A 20,952-nucleotide genomic window follows, 5' to 3' on the forward strand; every position below is an offset into this window, starting at 1 on the left:
AAGTATTCTATTACATATATTTGCATGTATTGTTATATAATACCTATAATTACAGTATAATAAAAATTATAACCTTATTAAACCTTTAGAAAGGTTTTAATGATTTAAAGATGGTATCTCCATTAGACAGCATAACCCCTAACCTTAAAATCTTTCCTTTCCATATACTAGAGAAAAAAGGAGGAAAAGATAGAAGATACGCTTCAAAGGTGTTAGGTCTTTCCCACCTTCATGCTTAAAAAACAATGAATTAATAGTAATGATGATGAAAATAACTGTCACTACGTAGAAGATCCAGAGGAACAGGTGAAGACCATCTGTGTTATTCCTTATTTATTTATTTCAAAAATTGTTGTATTATTGTTCTTTTTTAATAAGAAATAGAAAAGGCTCTTTCAAACAGTCTGAGATTTTCTTTCTTGTATTCTTTCCCACTCCATTACTTCTGTCTTAGACCAATCTTCCCCTTAATACCTCTGGGTTACTTCTCAGAGACAAAAAATATTCAGCATTTAGCATTTGATAAAATATCAGTTTTCATAAAATCATCATGAGAAGAAAGTGTATCTTGCCCCCTATTAACAGAACTGAGGAACTAATTTTGCATGATCAGTTTCAGACACATAGCGCACATCTGAGAGATTCATTGTACAGTACCATTTAACCTTCTATTGACCGCAGTTACACCAATAATTGCTGAGGCTTTCTCTGAATCTAGTCACAATGTCTAAAGGTTTGCAGCTATAAAGTTAATACCACACTTCCAGTGATGCATTCTGATTTCAGTAAATTGCCAACCATTGCTCTGAAATTGTGAGCAATTGCATAATTTTTATTCTTTTGCACTGGAGAAGAGCATAAAGATTAAAAATGGTTCCTCAATTAAATTGTTTTCATGTTCCATTTTCTCTCAGCCAACTGAGTTCATGAAGGCCTAACATGAGGACCTTCTACAATTCCAGTGAGTAATATCAGCAAGGACAGTCAAAAATACCTTCTGAACTGATAAAGCAGAACTGGATAAACACATACCGTTTCCAAATGAAATCCTATCTCCATAATAAAATCATTGACTAATATTCATTCAATATATTTCAATAATTTTGCTAACACTGCTCTTGTAACAAATGCATAAATTGTCTGAAAAGAAGTTCAGAAAATGTAATGTAAAGGTCCATTACAAAAAGGAGTTTAGCATTAAATAAAAAAGTACTGAACTGCAATACAGTAACTATTATTCTAATGACACCTAAATAGACTATGTTGGCTATATAAATGTACCTGAGCTATGGTCCTGTCAGGACACCAAGATCTGATAAGAAGAAGATGTCTGAAGCAGTCCAGGGATTGACCATAGCCACTAGGAACCAGTTCTTCTTCAGGATTCTCACTGTCAAACCAGATTTTCCACTGTTTCTCTGCTCTGGAAATCTGCAGTTATACCATCAAAGGAGTAAATCTCACTAAACAGACAAGTCACATTTCAACTGCCACTAGGTCACAAACATTTTCTGAGGGTCAGAGACATGCAATCCACACACAGGCATTTGTTTAACAGTGTTAGTACACAGATTTTGTAAGGCTATTAAATAAAGAGAGGATAAGCTTTCAGATTTTAAGTACAAAATTGTAGAATGCAACAATGCCTTTAAGTATTCATATTCTGAAAAAATGAACCCCTACTCAGTATTTGCCATTAATGGTATAATGGCATAGCAAGGTCAGAACACAGATAGCTAGGCTCAGCCATAGCTTTGAGAACATTAAGTACATATCTGCTTCCCACATGACTGTACAGAGGGTACTCTTCACATATACTAAATGCTATTTACTTACTCCATTAGCTACCATACACTTAGTGTGCATTAAGACTATTCATACAAGTGTTGAATTTACTGAACGCTCTTTCCCTAACTCTTACTCCATGTAATCAGAGAAATATTGGAACAAGTATCATAAAACATAATGTAAGAAAGCACAACAGGGATGTAAGAAAGTCTAACAACCGAAAGAACATTCAAGTTGCATTATGTGAATTGGATAATAGCAAGTTGTATCCCAAACTGAAAGTATTATAATTATATAAAGTGTGAAACGTTCTACTTTTTTCTTATTTTCCTGGGGGTTTTTAAGTCTTTTTATCAATACAGGTTGCTAAAGAGTTGTGACCACAACTGTGGCTATCTGCTGTCAGTTTCATTCTGTTCTATAAAATAAACCAGTTTCCCACCACATGCCGTGATCACTACCAGATGATCACTGGTTAAACAAGAGACTTCTTTTTAAAAGCTCTTACTTACTTGATCGAGAATATCTGAAAATTGTTTAAGCTTACTGAGCTCCACCAAGTTCAGCCAAGTCATATCCAGAATCCATTTAGCTGGCTTAGGAGGACAAGCTTTAAGGTCTAGGGAAGCACCACCTGCAAGAAATAAGGAATTAGTTATAATTAGAGCTGTTGGAGACACCAAAAAAGAAAAAAAAAAAGAAAAAAGACCTGTTTGAAAAATGTAAACTAGATACTGCAATACTGCAAGACTATTTCACATGATTAAGTCTTCCCAGTCTGGACAAAGACTACTTAATAACTAAAGATGGTCGTAAAGAAATTTCTGAGTTAGGTAACATTCAAAATTTATTTTCAAATCTTATTCTTCATCCTACTTTAAAATGTAACTTTTAAAAACCCGTAACAGCTTCCCATTACAAGCTAAATCTATTTTTTACTATAAAAGAATAAGCTTGAGTTTATGGAGAAAAACCTGAAGCAGCTTAATTCAATGGTTTTTTTCTTTGCTTTTTTGTTGTTGTAGATAATGTAATAACTTTGCCAATATGTACATTTGCCTTCCTTGGAATTCAACTGAAGCTAAAAGAAAGCAAACACAAAACAAAAAGAAAACACAAGCTACAAGAATCTAGATTTTTCATCATGACGTTACAAGGGTTTTCTACATTATAAAGTCATGCCATCTTCGGTAAAACAGTTTGTAGTTTGGTTAGGTTTTTGGGGGGTTTGTTTGTTTGTTTGTTTGTTTGTTTGTTGGGCTTTTTTAATGATTTACCTTAAACTTTATCTTTGTTAACCAGTTTCTCTTTTGAGGATTTACTATTTCTCTGTGCAATGTGCCTGGAAATCAATGCTTGTTGGGAAAAGATATTCTGAAGATTCAACATGGAAAAATTAACAGTTATAATCCATAAATAAATGTTGCCTGGAAAATTAATTATCTTGGAAAGGTAATACAAAATGACTCCAAGCTTTCAAGTGAAGATACACAGTGCTTGCATGCAGTTAAGACTAAAGCCATGAACTTGTCACATTCAGCTAAGAGTCTGATATTCTTTTAAACTGTTAGCATCACTTTCTGTTCTTATTTGCTTCCTCATCCTCCTGCAGCTACCAAATAAACTAAAAGTTGTTTAGTATAATAATAGTTTTCCAAGTCAAACACCTACCTGGTGGTATTTGAGCAGTAGACACAAACATCAACTGAAAGGATACTTAACAATTTTCCTTTTAATTTCTCACAATTCTGAAAGCTATATTTGTTAATATTCAGTGTGCTGCTATAAATTAGAACTATCGTACAATGTTGTCTGTCACCAGAACAGAATGATAAGCATGTATTCTTTCAACTGACTGGCTTCTCATGTACAAAGGAAGCAGCAGGTTGGCTAAGAGATATAACTACAGCTCACAAATTTTCTACAATAACGTAGGTGCCCTACTTAAAATTGTTCCATAGTTCCAACCTTTAATAAGTGTCAGAAACTCTTCATGCTTTACTCTGTTTCTTTGTATATCAATCTTCAACGTAAGTAATAGCGTGAAAAGAAATTTGTGCTCCTCATAGAGTCCTCGGGCCGCATATTTGAACACTTCATATGTCATATGTTCAATAATATTGGTAATCCTCTTGCTAGTTATAGGGCTCTTGGTAGACCTGTTGGAAGAAAGGTCTGCAGTTGAATATCGATTTGCATAGGCTTTATTAAAGGAAATGCTATGTAAAAACAAAAAGCCATAGTCCAGAACTTTCAAAACATGAAAAAACACAGAATCGCAAACACAGAATATCAGACAGCAAGCTGGCAACAACTTCCAAATTGAAGGAGCAACAAAAAAAAAATTCCTTTCTAATCAAGCCTTTCTGCATAGCTGAAAATCAACACAGTATAATGGTTTTTAATTACCTAATGCCTAATTTTTAAGGACTGTAAGTACATTTGACAGTTCTTTGCCTTGGTAACTAACAGACAAAGGCTTATAGGTATTTAAACTGACAATTCCTGTCAAGAGCGTAACAAGCAACACTCTTCTTTCTGACATTAGTTTACAACAAATCTTTCCTGTACTACAATCACCTCCAGGACCAGGTAAATACAAATGATACTTAATGTTAGCTAAATTACCTGGCTAGGGAGCGGTCAAAAAGCCCCAAAAACTGCCGAAGTGAAGTCTGATACATCACATTGACCATGCTCATCTCAGTAATAAGGAAGTATAAGATGCTACCTCGAGTTGCAACTGAGGGACAGGAAACAAGACCATGTTCATAGTAGAAATGCAGAGCAGAAAACTTTAACTCTCTACAACAAGTACAGTGAGTTTAACACCAATGTTAACTGAAGATCCTTGAGTTGCTCCATTCTTTACTGGCCAGAAAAATAATTAAAACCATTTAATACTCATTTATACATCAGGAAAAAAAAAAAAAAAAATCTTTTCTGTAATTAGTGCATATTACGTAAAGCCCAGTTTGCAAATATGAGCATATTTGGAGAGCATCTGGATGGTATACTACAATATTTAGATCATCGGTAGTACATATAAAAAATAAGATGGTTTGAAGTACTGTTTGAGTGTCCAAACAAATTTCTCTTTACAGACTTTTACAGGAGTCATATAAAAGCCAAATGAACTATATTGATTTAACTTACCCAGTACTGATTTAACTTACTTTCAGCAGTCATTTAGTTTTAAATACAAAGGTTTACAAAATCTGCAGTGATTTCTGGTACCCTAACTATACCATTTTACACATTTCCTAAAATGCAGGTATAACACTTCATTACAGAGAGCATTTTTTTTTTCACATTTTCACCTGTCGGTTAAAAGCCAAAAGACTGATGAAGTGTGCTCACTATAATAACTTAAAGATCTATGACAGGATAAACACAGCATTCATCAAAACAGATACAAAAAGCATTTACGATTATACTGCCCCCCTAAAAGAATGTCAACATGTTGAACTCAAACATACAGTTACCTAAATACCTTAATGACTGGTCTCATTGACAGTCCATAAAAAGTGTCAACATTTTAACAGCTAAAGAAATAACAACCCAGCCCTCCCAAGTTTCTTACCCAGTAGACTAGATGGACAGGTACACTTGTATATAGAGCGATGGGAAGTCTAGGGAGACAATAGATCATTCCATTTTATAAATTCCACATGAAGCATAATATTGACTATTTTCTTCACCTTAGCTCAATGTCACATTTCCTAGAGACATTTTACTTACAGGAAAACACAGATCCTTCCCACCCACTATGGTCTTCCTGATCTCATCCTACCACTTCTCTTACTTTAAGTATTGCTGTTCTAAATGTACGCTGCAGTAATTTGTCTTTCCTCACTACCTTCACTCACCAGGTCTGTACTCTTCACGGGCTGAGTTGATCTGTACTTCAGTTTCAGCAGAAGTTTGCAGTTTCTGTGTTACCTCCTCAGCAGTCTTCTTAGTGTTACTCAATACAATTATTAGACTCTCATCATCTGCCAGAGAACCCTTAGTGCTTGTAAGTCGGAACAAAAGGTTATCTTCTAGGTCTTTAATCCTCCTTTTGTTCATAGTCACATTTTCAGTAAGATCTGTTCTTTCTTTCTCTAATTCCTGTTGGAATACATGGTAATATTTGGAAAACGGAAGAGTAATCAAAAATAAAAACAAAATAAAACAAAGTATTTAAAAGTCCTGATCCTACTAAAACAGCGTAGGTCAAGAGTAACTTCAGTAATTTGGGCAAAGAATTCCAGTGGTATTTCTGACAACAGGTCTATTGCCAGGTTTCTGAACCCACTACTTAAGCAGGCATTAACAAATGGTTTCAACCAATACTATGGTGCATGCTCATATCATGCCCTAATAGCATTAGAAGTTCAGAATATCAATTGTTTTTCTTCTCTTTCTGTTTCAGACAAAGGCAAGTGCAAATGCCTTTCCAGGAATAGGATTTTATTTCACTCCATCTAATGCCATCCTCATTTATGCCCTGTTTTCCAATCACCATATTGAAAACATAGTCTCAGTAATAATGAGCATCCTTAGAGTCAACAAATCAAGCATCAAATATTTCAAGAAGTGTGTCTAAAAATACTCCTCCATCAAACAAGGATAACTGAGTCTTTCACTAAAATGCTTCATTGATTAAGAAAGCATATAGAACTCAAATTGAGTTGCTTCACTACAAGTATTTAGTTCATTACTTTTAGTAATACAAGCTGGTTGGTTTATAGACCTACTTTGTTTTCCAGTGGTCACATATAAAAGATGAATACCTGTTGATTAATAGCTTTACATTTAAAAAAATAAACAAACCAGAACTGTTTAAAATATCTAGAAAAATATGTATTCAGAGATAAAAAGTCTTTCAGTTCATTCTTATACTACTCTTCGAGGCCGTACCTCGAATACTGTGTTCAGTTTTGGGCCCCTCGCTACAAGAAAGACAATGAGGTGCTGGAGCGTGTCCAGAGAAGGGTGATGAAGCTGGTGAGGGGTCTGGAGAACAAGTCTTATGAAGAGTGGCTGAGGAAACTGGGGTTGTTTAGTCTGGAGAAGAGGAGTCTCAGGGGAGATCTTATTGCTCTCTACAACTACCTGAATGGGGGTTGCAGTGAGGTGGGTGTTGGTCTCTTCTCCCAAGGGACTAGTGATAGGACAAGAGGAAGTGGCCTCAAGTTGCGCCAGGGGAGGTTTAGGCTCGATATTAGGAAAAATTTCTTTACTGAGAGAGAGTGAAAAATGGTGAGGCATTGGAACAGGCTGCTCAGGGAAGTGGTGGAGTCACCATCCCTGGAGTTGTTCAAGGAACATGTGGACGTGGCATTGTGGGACACCGTTTAGTAGGCATGGTGAAGTTGGGTTGATGGTTGGACTTGATGATCTTACAGGTCTTTTCCAACCTTAATGATTCTGTGATTCTGTGATTCTTAAAATTAAACTTTAAAAACTTATTACAAATTAATCCCTCAGAGATAAAAATACTCCATTGAAACAATACAAAACATTTCACTACAGTGAAGTAAAAGGAAAGAAAAAGGGAGAGGAAGGGTTAAGAGCCTTTAGTAAGATAAGGATAATATGAATCTTATTAATCAACAATAAGTGAGCCAGTTGGTAGAAATATTAGCTATGTCTACAGAAGTACTCCTTCACCATTTACAAAGGTCTGTCGGATAGTTTTAACAATGTCTCTCCAAAGTTGGAAGCTGTGTGTTCACTCTGCCTTTGCCAAGTACACTTCAGCACCACAGACAGGCTGCTACTATTCCAAAGAAACAGGGACAACACTAAGAAATACATGATCTCTCATATAGCACTAGAGGCATTATGAACCTGAGACCTTAGCAAGGCTTAAAGAAAGGTTTTACGCCCCCATTTGAGTAGCCTTCATTTATGCAGATTTGCAACACTTAAAACTTTTGAAATTGTTGTTTTGTTTTCCCACATTCTAAACTTGTGGCCTTCTCACTCCTACATTCTGCTAACATTCCTAAGTATTTCAAGCATTCAGTTCTTGTAAAGCAAGTCCTTTTATCTTAAAAAGGAAATTTAAAAATAAATCATCTTCATCTCATTATCAGATTTAGGTTCTTTTCTTGTCACTGTACAAAAGGTATATAGAAACATCATCATCAGGTAGAAAAGATTTATTTGGACCGTTGTCATAGAATAATGTAAATGTCACATAACTTAGAAGACGTGCATACAGATTCAAAAGATTCTGACACAAACTGATGAAAAAAGACAAGAAAACTACAGTTAACTCCATTTTAATCAACTGATGCCTAATGGAACTAAAGAAAAGCAGGTAGAAATTATGAAGTAAGACAAGCATTATTGCAAGTTTGATGAAGCAGAAACAATTTTTAAAAGTATAGCATTAAAAGAATGTTAGCATCCAATTAAATATAATAATTATCATGCTGAGAAATCATTCTGAACCAAATTAAATTTCATGTTTTGCTGAGTTCAATTTAAAAGGTTAAACACATTTTAGACTGCAATGCATTTAAAAACAGAAAGCTAAGTTTTCCTCACAAGAGCCTGAGAAACAAGTTGGAAACAGAATGACCAAACTAAAGCAAGTGAAGTAACCTTAGATGAAAACCTTAGTGAAAAATCCATCTATTAAGCTTTTAAAATACTTTTTGCACATTAGGAAGAGTACACAGTTGAAAGTTTTCTGCATGTCTTCAAAAATTTCCAGTCGTAACATCAAGGATGCAAAAAAACTAAGCCAAGATACCATATACATGAATTCAAGGAACTTGCACCAAAGAGGCTATTTCAAATCCAGCTTTATGGAATTGCTTTCACAAGCTGATGTCATTCTGCAGGCTGTATCAAAGAATGCTAGATCTTGTTAAGATTCATAAAATATAAAAGCTGTTACATAGCTTGTATCATTCTGTCACAAAATGATTCACAAGTGCAAAAATTTGCATCAACTGTTCCTTACAAAACTTGAGCCTTTTTCTACCACAAATCTTGAAATATGAATGTGAAAATTCAGAAAGCCATAAATAGTTCTTGTATATTGTAACTTCACTACTAATCTGACATATCTATTTCTACAACACTAAATAAGCAATTTTTTTGTCAAATTACACAAAAACCAACCTATCAAAACATTCATATCATAAAACAGTATGTTATACTACATTCAAACATATATCAAGTCTCTCAAATCCAGTTATTCCAGGAAATATAGTAGAATTAAATTTATACAGATATACCAGCTACCCTTTCACCTTCTTATGCTTGGCTCACATCTTGCAAATTGGTTTAACATTCTAGTGGAGCAGACGAAATCAGTACCAGTATTCTTATCAGTAATTAATCAGTTCTTTGAGATGTATGCCACACAGATTCTACCAATGGGCATACCAGACAACACAGGAGTGGAAAGTCAGACTTTGCAGAATCTTTAAATGATGTGCTGTATACCCTCCTTTTCCTCACTGCATGTCTAAATCTCATTCATTCTAAGCACAGAACCATATTAGAGACAATGGAATGGCAAGAAGGATATAAATGTACATACAAACCTTGAAGAACACTAACTTCAGATAAATAATCTCTTCTCTTTTTGGGACAGAAACTCCACACACACATTCTAACACTGAATATCACCAAGCAGTCATGCTGCTCAAAATCATTTGGCAAACTGTCTCATGGTTAAGTAATTCCACCACCTCCCTACCAAAGGCTACAGGAAGGTAGCAAGAATCCAGACACTTAAGAGGGAAACCCCCAAATTCCCAAAGGTGCATAATTAGATAACATAGGAAAAAGTTTTTGGACAGGAGGATATGTCTGAATTGACTCTTCAGGAAATCTTGAACCACAGGATGCACAGAGGCCAAGCAAACTGAAAAGTAGTAAGTGTATTCTATGACAGTCCCCCTGCCTGTCAAGTGGTCCACTTGTCATTTATCTGGAAGTACTCTCCCCAGATGGTCACAAACAAAGCAGTAGTGAGTACGCCACTCTGAGAAGCTGGTCCAAAGAGCACAGCATGTCCACCCATTAGACATTTCCAGCTAGCGGCAAAGGTAGCATGGAATAGTAGAATAATTTTAGTTTGGAAGGGACCTCCAGAAATGAACTAGTCCAACCCCCTGCCCAAAGCAGGTCTAAATAGGTCAGTTGCTCAGGGCCACATCCAATTGAGTCTTGAACTCCAAAAACAGAGATTCCACAACAACCCTGGGTAATCTGTTCCTGATTTTGACCGCTCTCAGTGTAATTATTTTTTTCCAAATATCTAATCAGAATTTCCCATGTTCCAACTCTAGTCTATTACTTCTCAGTCTATTGCTTTGCACCTCTGAGAAATATTAAGCTCCTGTCTTTTCTGTGTCCTCCAAGCAGGCATACAGCAACTGCGATGACTGGAGGAATTTGCTGATAAAATGACTTGTCATGCTGAGGAACGTACTGTATCACAGAGCCCAGAAGTGAAGCTTGGCATAAGGCTTTGTGAATATACACACCACAGTGTGTTTCAGACAGTGACAATTCCATTACATAGTGGGTTGACAAGCTGTCACTGGTTGAAGCAAAGCTGATGGGACAATGAAGCTGTCTGACAAAATATAAGCCTTCATAGAATGCGTATCATTTCTCTCACGAGTTCCATGAACTGATCAGGAATGAAATGCAACTACTTGACATGAACAAGATGACTGAGGCCATTAAGGAGGAATGTCTTACATTCGGGGCAGGTGGGGGAGAAGGGCAGGAGGACCTCAACAGATGACACAATAAGGGAACAAACACATTCCTCTCTAGTATAGGTAAACTGGAACTATTGCCAAAATCTTAGTAAATACATAGTCATAGATGCATAGTGTCTTATTTGACTTCAACATTGCCTGTTGAACATTGTAGTTAGAGGGATTAGGTGTCCAATAGTTCAAAAGATTCTTTCTTATTCACCTGATCTAGTTAAAGACGTCCCTACTCATTGCAGAGGGTTGAACTAGGTGACCTTTAAAGGTCCCTTCCAACCCAAACTATTCTATGATTCTATACCAACCAGCCTCCCTCCAGAACTGCTGGTGGCATGTTTATTGGGATTGTCATCCTGAACTTGGACTTCCTCAACTAATACATCTGCAGTGTCAAAATAAGTAGTTAGCCCATTTCCCCTTGGAGCAAGGAAGTAACTAAATCTGAGTCCTTTGCACCAGGTTATGTTGCCATGAGTTCCACAGTGTGTAGACAGAAGAACATCAGGTTTTATTCCAGGCCCTTTTCCTTTTCACAGGCCATTCTCATGAGGTTATAACTCACTGAGGCAGGAAAAATAAGGTGAGTATGGTGCAGTTGCAACAATAAAGACAAATAGAAGCTTCTGCTTGAATGAGTCAATTTCTTCTGTTCTAGCTTTTAAACCATCAGAAATAGGTTATATTAAGAATAATCACAATAGAGCAAGCCAGAAAGTTACCCTGCAATATGGGAATAGAGAGTAGTAAATTAAAGTAAAACCTTCTACAGGTAAATGTAAGATGTATAGCCAGGAAAAAGATACAACTAATTCTTTTACCTGTTTCTCTGTGAGAATGACTCTGCCCAAGAGTTGGTTTTCAAGACCTTTCATGGTCACAGTAAAGTCAATGATGGAGGTTCGAGCACTAATTTCAGGAGAGTAACCTGGATTTGGCAGTTTTGTAGTAATGTAAAGTCTGAAGCCATTCATAACATCTACTTCTTTATCGCCAACCTTCACCTTAAGAAAAGTATTAAAAAGAAGTCGTGAGATATCAAGAACCAGTACACTCTCTTTCAGATACTGCATGTAGAAACAAAGGTTACATGTTTCTGTTCAAAGGTGTAAAAATACAGCTTTAAACTATACATGTGATGCAAAGAATTTGTTAAGACTATCTATGGAACACTTTAAATTACTCATTCATGTATTATTTCAATTTTTAAAAATTGTCATAAGCAAAGGGATAAGGAATTCTATAGGTTAAATATATTAACTATTTGTGATCTTAAACTCTACTTTTTTTCTTGGTATTAACATTAATAAAATTTAAATATGAGTTTAATCTTTTATAGTCGTATACCTATTAGGAGTTATTGGGGGGGGGGGCGGGGAGGGACGCTGCTTCTACTTGTTTTCTCATTTGTTTTATTTTTACCTTGTTGGCTGAACCTGTTTTAATGAAGTTTCTTTCCAAAACATTCTCAAGTGCTGGGTCAAGCTCTTCTCCAACATCTTCTATCAAAAGAGGTCTTCCCAAAGAAAGGCTGTCTTCTAAGTGATTTCTAAAATACTTGTGATTCAAAGAAGTGATCTAAAAATACAATCATGGACCTATATATTATGTTATGCCCAGTTACCAAGCTTTTTGTTTGTTTTCTATTTATAAATTATTTCATTTTATTTAAATTACTGACACAAACAACGATCCTACAGTTAGACTGGGATTAAGGCAAAGATTGTGACCACAAGAAAAGGTAGCATCAGTGTACCATATTCTCAGATCTCATTGAATGCAGACTTCTATTTTTCAACTACAAAACTAGAAGCAAAGGAACACTGAGCACTTAAACTTTTTATATCCTATGAGTGCAACTAGACCAGAAATTCACAGGAACCTTTTATTACCTTCAATTTTATCTTGGATAACATCCCCAAGTCAAACTGTAGCAAGGTCAATTCCAAGATTAGGGTGGCTTTTTTTTTTTTTTCCTCTTGAAAACTAGGGGTTTATATTGAACAAGCCATCAAATAGTCTTTGTTTTAAAAAGTAGTCCTCAGTACAATTGTGATTAATTTTCAACATGTACACGAAGCACATTCAGCTTAGTTTGTTTATAACTCCATAGTTAAAGTCTAATAATAATTTTTTAACATAACTAGCTAGGCAACCATTAAAGGGCTCAGCAACGAGATAACAAACAACATGAATGAAAGTAGTTTCCTAGTAATACTCTCAGAGCCACTTTATTACTGTCTTTCAAACTCCTCTTTATGTTTTTCAGGGATATCTTTAAAAAAAACTGGTTTATTGGTGTAATTATAATTGTAGCAAGCAAAGACTTTCTTTCTCATATTTTCCCCTGTTTGCAATGAATTGGTGTACCTTGCCTCAGACCGTATGTTGTTGCAATACTGTCTTCCCTGTATATTTGCAGAATATTTAGCACCTGACATCCATGCTAAGACAACATAAATTGTCAATAATTTCTGATAACAAGATAATAAAAGCATCATGCTGTGCATCTTAATATTTAAACATTTATTTGAACCTGTATTAATCGCTTATTTGGGGGGGGGGGGGGTCTAATGCTTACAGTATTCTGCAAACATGTTTCAGCCCTTATCAGACATTACCCATCCAGCCTATTTTCCAACAGTTTATGTTTCGTTAAAATAAATTCATTAAACAAATCGAATCACTGGTACTAATAAGCTTCAAACGTACATTTTCATATTTAGCCAAATCTCAAATCTATCAAAATATATCTGAAATGTCCTTTATATCCAGACTAGGCATTTTAAATAAAAGGTATTTGCTAAGTATTATTTGAATCACTTAATTGTAATGTTTTGTACGCTAAGAGTTTCTAGGGATTGTGAAAGCATCAGCATTCTTATTACCTGAAGTTCATTTCTACCTTCCTTATTTTTAATCCAAATTTTACCCTGTGCCTGTGGGCTTTAGTGACAATGATTCCATTTTGTATGGATAAGTCATCATTTGGTAATCCTTGCAAGTTCCATTCACTGATAGTTGGAGCATCAGTCAACATTTCTATGAGGTTCAAGTTGTTACCAAAGGGGATTTTCCGGCTTTTCATTTCCTTTTGCCAGTCATTTAATAGCAGACTGCGGAACTCTTGGTTAAAAGGACCAGAATAGGAAAGAAAAGCTGTAGCCAAGAGTACATCACCTTAAAGAGAAAAAGGAAAAAAAGAAAACAAAACATTACGACTTTGCCAATTCTATTCATGAATGAGCTGCTTCCTTCTCTAATTGTTATATGGTTTGTCTGGTAACTGAGGAACACACTTCGACCCATAAAGACGACAAATCAGCCTTTTTCCCAAGGCTCATTTCATAGCAAGACAATGCTATATTTCAGTAGATGTCACATTTATCCTTACAATGCAACTGTAGGAATCAAGAGATGGGCATCTGGCAGCCAGCCAAGGTCAACTCAACACACACATAACACTATTCCAAACACCAGATTCTGCACAGGCAGGACACGGCAGAATAAAAGTACTCATAAACTTCTAATTCCTACATTTCCTTGCACAATTGTGAGAACAGGCTTAAACAATATTTTGGGGGGAGAAAAGAACCTTTATTTAGGAGTACTAATTAAGAACAAATCAATTACAATTATTACTACTAATAACAAAAAATTCTAACAGACATCATTACGGAGGTATTAAGTTTGACAGGTTTTAATCTTCTGGTCCGCTTCAAAACTGTCCCCCTAAGTTTCATGGCACCATAGTTGGTTTTCTTTTGCACCTCTGAAGTAAGAATGCCGGATTCCAATCTGGAGAATATACCGTACTTTTATACTAAGTACTAATATGTTTTAGACTTTTTCAATTATCTATAAAAAAAACCATGATGAGTGTGTGGGGAAGGTATCCTGTATTTTTAGTAAGTTAATAATACACATATATTATACCAGCAAATAAAATACAACCTATCTACTACAACACAACTTATAAAATATCTGTTTTTTTACAGCATTTGAAGGCAAAAGTCAGAGAAGAAACTTCAGACCACAGTAAAGGACAAGATAAATTTAATTTACTTCATTCTAACTAATAAATTAATTCTTTATTACAAAGTACTTTAGTTTCCAAATGCGTATTTATAAAATAGAAATGAACTTCCAAGAAACAAAAGTTTTATGAACATTAGTAACTGCGTTTAAAAATATTGATTTCTACATATAAATGTCAGTGCCTGAAAATCAGTCTTCCTGTCCTACATATGTATTCTCCTTTATATACATTTTATTGGCACTTGCTAATATATTACTCTCTTTGGACTGATGCCTACAAACATCAGTCAACTTAAAACATCAGTGTCCGAAGTATGCACTGCATATTATATATCAAGTAAAAGCCCATGCACAGCATACACAGTTACTGTATTATTGTATTATTTTTAAATATGAACTTTAGTCTCATATTGTATTTTTTACCTATCAGTGCTTTAGCAAGATAATTAATAACAATTACCCTCATTTTAGCAACAGGGAAGCTAAGCTACAAGAGAAAAGTTTGAAATTTCAAGTGTTTTCAATTTCACTACCCATTACAACTCAAGTGACTAACTTCCAAGTTCAAAGGTGTAGACAAAAGCTTACCCACTAGCCTCTTGGTCTGCACAGCAAATTCTTTACTCTGTTCTGTCCACCTCTCTTTTTCACCTGCTAAACCACTTATAAGACTTGAGGCAGTTTGCATTTTATGACGGCAACGCTCAGCATCATCAAGCAGAGCCTAGAAAGCACCATACACCAAGAAATATGGTTTACAGTCATGTATGTGATAGGCCAGAAAAATCTCTACATCTAATTAAACCAGTAGTTAAACAACAGCTTAAAAATGTATTCTCAAACACTTACATCACTGTGCAGATAAGGAAGGAAAGTGGGATGGAAAAAATATATCACAACCATCAACACATCATAAATGCGATCAACACCCTTTCCAAGGAATAATAGTGAAATTGAGAGAATGCATTAAGTTTTCCTTAACGTAAGGGTGGCAACTTCTTTTCTGTAAAGAGCAGTTCACCTGTTTTTCTCTCATTGCTTTTTCATACTCTGCCTGCACAATATCTAACTCTTCTTCCTTGGCACCCAGTTGTTCTTGAGCTTTCTGCAGATCCAGCATAGCAGTAGTTAGGCGATTCTCCTGGATTGCTAAATTGGCCTATGAAGCATACAAATATAAAAGTGTATTCATACATACAACATCTCAAAGCATTTACTATAATGTATCTCGAAAAGTTTTACTGTACTACATTTCAAAATCAAACTGCTCAGTAGAGATTTCATCATTCATTAAAACGCTTTATTTGAATTTTACAACAAACTGACTTCTCACTGCAGGTAGCTGCAGTTAAGCAGTAGTTCTAACATCAATTAGAAAAAATAATTAGAAAAACTTCTGGGAATACTAGCCGTTCTCCATCTGACACAAAAGTTAGTCGGCTCTGACCTGAAAAAAAAGACTGGTGCCACAAGAAGTCTGTTTGATTACTCCAACCAATATGTTTTGTCTAATGAAAGATACTACCTCTAACTAAACCTTGCTTCCCTCTCAGTCATTCCTATTATAAATACAAGATATTCTATGTTAAAATCATGCTTGAACATGTTCTTCCTGACTTCCATTCTTACCTTTTAACAACTATTTAGGCCTCTTTTTCTCTAAATAACACTGATGAACAGAGTCTCTGTACAGACTTCTTATGAACTGAGACCCCAAACATTAAAAGAACCAGATTTCGAGGTTTTTCCTACTTAATTATAATTAAGGTAAAGCAATTACAACAGTGAATTAAACTAGATGAAAGCTACATCAACCCCATTCAGAAGGGGCCCAGAGGCATAAAACTGCACAATGTCTTTCATAATTTTGACAACTTACAAGTGGTAGTACATTTGAAATATATTTCACTGTAGAGTTACTATTTTCCAGATAATAAATTCCAACAGAGACATGCAGCAGTTGGAATAAGGCAGCTGATGTTTCCAGCAGACGAAATCCTCAATTGCACACAGGTGGGGAGGAGGAGGAGCAAGGGGTGTTTGTATGCCTCCCACTGATTAACAGACTTACCTTTAAAGGTAATACTTCTTTGTTGATGGAAAAAAATACAGCCATAGCTTTGGTCCATGAGCAAAGGCCAGCAACATTTCCACATACTCTCTTAGCTGTCTCATTGTTGTAGTCCACCATTTCAAAATAAGGGCTCAAAAGTTCTACCACTTCTTCATTAATTGTGTCCTTTGGAAATTGCTAAAAAAAAAAAAAGTGCAATATACATATTGTATGTAATACATGTAAACTATACATATATGTATTTCAGCACATACAGAACACTACCAAGATCACAAATGTTACTTACAAACAACTAATATGAAGTTTGCTGTCTCATGCATCCTTGAGAGCTTGCCAAAGTCATTCCACTCTGTTCTATATTCTTATAAACTGGAAAAAAGTTTGCCCTTCATTTATGATCTTTGCTATCTTACACTATCTATTACCATTACACAGCTAATTGTTGATACAAAATATCACTGATATCCTGCTTGAAATTCCATTTTCCTTAATACTTAATAAGCAACTTAACAGTCTTCAAGAAGAAAAGAAAAAGCTTAGCTCCGGTTCATAAACATACATTCTACAAGACAGTCTTTCAAAGGACAAGCCAGCTATCTTCTTCTTAAATTACTTTATCTCATTAGTGGAATGTGTTTCAATTTTAAGAATTTATTTTCACCCTCCCTTTTCTCAAAAAAAAAAAAAAAAAATCTGTTCCATTTTTCATCCCCAAAAGCTCTTAATTTTCTCCCTCAAATTTATTCTGATGGTCAAATATTCTATATAAGTTTGGTCGTCTTTAAAGATTTATTTACAAGGTATAATGAAAGTCCATCACTTATGAGTTTGAAAAATAGATGCTCCCTGAAGCACAAATAGGTTTATTTATGCACAAGTAATGAAATGTTGAAGTTCTTCAGTAAATTAAAAATCCTTACGAGTAGATGCAATGTGAATACTACATAAACGGCATCCACAGCACTACTAACCATATAAAGTTGGTCAAGCCTGCCATCTGTGATCTCCCGCTGGACCAGAGAAAGATTAAGTAAACTCCTCAAAATGCAGAAATCAGAGATAATAACATCCAGTGGGGCAGGACAAGGTGCAATTTATTCTGAGTAAATTAATCATAATATTATTAGTTCAAATTATGAACAGGGATTTATTCACCAGTTACTCTTCCCATTTCCCTAGACACATGCTATGGAGCTGAAAATCCCAAATTTCAAAAAAATGTGATTTTGTACATCCTAATAATTAACCATTCTTTTGCAAGCTACTGCACAAGTTGCAATGCTGAAAATTAATGAAAAGTTAGGTACCAGAAAAAAAGATGTTTTCTATCAGCTTTAATGAAACAGATAAGTAATGGCTATTCAAACCAAACGCTTAAAGCTTTGAATCATTTGTCACTGAAAGTAATTTCATTGCCTTACTTCAGAGAAACTGTAATTGATTTATGACCTGACTTTGCCAGAAGGATTCAAGTTTATTTCATTATGACATACTTATTTTTAAGCCTTTAACATTTCAGATCTATTGTGTGTCTGATTCCCCTTGCTTATTTGTTCTTCTATGAACACCAGAGAAAACACTGCCCCCTATTTTCTTAAATTAAAAAATATCAAAAAGAAAGTTTCACAAGCACCTGTAGGTTCTGTAAGAAGTTCCCTGCTGTCATGAGTTTCAAAGATTCTTGCCATGATGGGATGGTACAGCATTTTTCCTGATCAATTTTCACATTGTTCACTTTTCGCTGAAAGAGCAGTAACACACAATCCATGATACGCATAATGAGGTGAGGAGGTCGACCCAGTGTGCGGACAGTGGCAATATCTGCAGGTTTTATTGTCTATGAATTTAAAACAAAGGGTAAAACAATTACTGTTATTGTTTATTTAATAAAACATAGAGCACAAAGTCACCAACAGTATTAATCCACTGAGGAAGGAAAAATTATTCATATTATTTTTAATTGAAAATAATTTTACCTCGAAAAAGCAGGAAGCTAGAAGGACTCTCAGATTTTCACTACCACCTCCTAGCAAATACTAGCAAATCTCAGCTCAGCTACCTCTACAGCAGCCCCTAAAAGCTTAAAACTACCATGCACATTTTTGGCAAAACAAAGAGCAAAACAGAAACATCTCAAAATTTTACCTATTTTTTTCAAATGCAAACATATTGACCAGAAACTGAGTCTAGAAAGGAAAATACGTTCTGTTGATAATTAGCAAATGAAAGTGAATTAAGGAAACCAGAGAGAAGGCCTGATACATGTATAGATTTACGCTTTCTGAGGTATGTTACTGGGAATGCTCCTGTTGTAGAAGCAGGCCTACGAGAAAAACAAATTATAATAATTTATGTAAACTTAAGCCCTATTAAGTACGGCCAAGTAAGCCTATGGTGCAAATCTAATACTATAACTCATAACTCTAGTGTACATCATGAGTCAAAAAGGACTTTCAAAAAAGTCTACTGAAGATATCACCTTAGAGAAGCACTGATTTGAGCAGTAGTGCATACTGCACCACATACAGAGAAAAAAAGCCAATGAACAATGGTAACTGCTGATGGGCAGGCCCACTCCTATAACAGACATAACTTGGATCAGAAGCTTTGCTAATTCACAGGCAGTTTAATCAGCCTGAGTACATGACAGTGACAAACAGTAAGCAAAAGTTTATTGCAGGAGTTATGACACCTTGCTTCTAGCCTAGCACATGCCTCACTGGGAATTCATAAAGGAAGATTTTAATTACTTGTATTTATACTTCAAGAAAGGGATTGTAAATTACTGCAGAGTATCCTGATCACCTCCCTTTTGCCTGCCTTCTGTTTCCCTTCAATATTTTGCTGCTTGTTGCGTTCAGCGTGCACCTGATAATTCAGCTGAGTTTTTCCAGATATCTGTGCGGAAACTTTAACCAGTGTTTCTTAGAGACCTTTAGGAAATTCAGCCCAGCCTTTTTTGCCACCATCCAAATTGTGGCAGAAGAGTTGCACTTAATTTCCTTTTATTTATTTACTTCTAGTTGTGCATTTAACGTGCCATTTTTATTGCAGGACAAAGTGCAACTAAGTTTTATTGAACTTTGACAATTCTTACTCAAACTTAAAAAAATTAATCTCACTATATGTTTAAAAATGGTTATAAGCTGTTCTGTACCTGTCTCTTAATGTAGCATTTAGCAGCCCTAAAATAGGTAAAGAATGGAGAAAAATAACCAACCACAGATATTTTTTTTTATCTGGGAAGTGACCTTTATGTTTATCAAATATTTTAACAGGCATTTGTCTACACTGCAAGCAGAATTCTATTATAGGAATCCCTAGCAGGAAGTTCACAAATCCATGATTGTGAGATTTATTTTTGAAAGATGCAGCCCTATACAGACTCATACAGAGAATTTTCTTACTTAAAGGAGTTTCTCAATGAATGAATGCACGCTGAGAATACAGGTATGCATGCTGATAGGCTTGCTTTTATGATAGTTTTCTTTTCCCCTTTAGGCACAGGCAAAGAAATTTATTATGGCAAATGCAAGAATTTCAAGATTAAGCCCAACCACTTTTCTCTATTGTGAAGTCTCACAATAATGGTAGTGTAGCTTTTCCTTAAAATCGAATTTTCATTTATCAGAATCCAAAATTTCAAGAAGAGCAGTATTGTTTTGGCTTGGTAACTTTAGCCAAAACCAAAAAGTAAACTGTAATAAGATGCAGGACAGGACACAGGACGCTGGTGCTCTTTTCATACCTTAGACACTGCACAGTTAGCATTGTTTGTTTATACACTTGTCAGAATGCTTGCCCACCTCTGGGTGTTTTGGGGTTTTTTTTAACCTTTTTCTTGTAGCTAAGTACCAGGATCTTATTATTCAGACCTGCTCTCTTATTCCACTCTTTTCAGCTGTCATGTCATCAGCTTTCATTTAGGTATTTCCACTCTGCCCTTCAAGAATCATGGCAGTCAGAGATTGTTAAGCACCTCTCCCTCAAAGTGAAGTCATACATTCAGAAGATCCATGAAAACTTATTTATAGTAGATTTTGAAGACTTTGATTTGAAGGAACGTCACAATAGTCTTTAACCGTCACAACCTTTTGCAGCCTCTCAAGTGGAAAGGAAAACCTTCCAGTAAATCTACATAACAACCTTTGAGTTTTATCCCTCACATTTTTCCTTCATTCTTTTCTATTTCTTGAGATGCCAGCTCCCTGCCAGCCTCCAGTATTAGATACACTTCAGATCCCACTACTGCTGCTTACGACAGAAATGCCTTGAGGGACATTCTCTTATAGTCAGCTGAACAGACATTAAAAA

At 35.4% G+C, this 20,952-nt stretch overlaps 1 protein-coding gene across 1 annotated transcript in view; it reads right to left on the reverse strand.

The window, feature by feature from the left end:
* DNAH5 (dynein axonemal heavy chain 5) overlaps window positions 1–20,952 on the reverse strand; it is a 135,694-nt gene that overhangs the window by 14,248 nt on the left and 100,494 nt on the right. The window contains 13 exon segments of the mRNA XM_059836066.1: window positions 1,282–1,431; window positions 2,301–2,422; window positions 3,757–3,947; window positions 4,417–4,531; window positions 5,658–5,901; window positions 11,348–11,530; window positions 11,949–12,104; window positions 13,415–13,473; window positions 13,476–13,706; window positions 15,153–15,288; window positions 15,586–15,723; window positions 16,636–16,815; window positions 18,272–18,475. Coding sequence (XP_059692049.1) covers window positions 1,282–1,431; window positions 2,301–2,422; window positions 3,757–3,947; window positions 4,417–4,531; window positions 5,658–5,901; window positions 11,348–11,530; window positions 11,949–12,104; window positions 13,415–13,473; window positions 13,476–13,706; window positions 15,153–15,288; window positions 15,586–15,723; window positions 16,636–16,815; window positions 18,272–18,475 — 2,109 coding nt within the window.

Source organism: Gavia stellata, chromosome 3 (assembly GCF_030936135.1).
Source record: "Gavia stellata isolate bGavSte3 chromosome 3, bGavSte3.hap2, whole genome shotgun sequence".
NCBI classification, from domain to species: domain Eukaryota; kingdom Metazoa; phylum Chordata; class Aves; order Gaviiformes; family Gaviidae; genus Gavia; species Gavia stellata.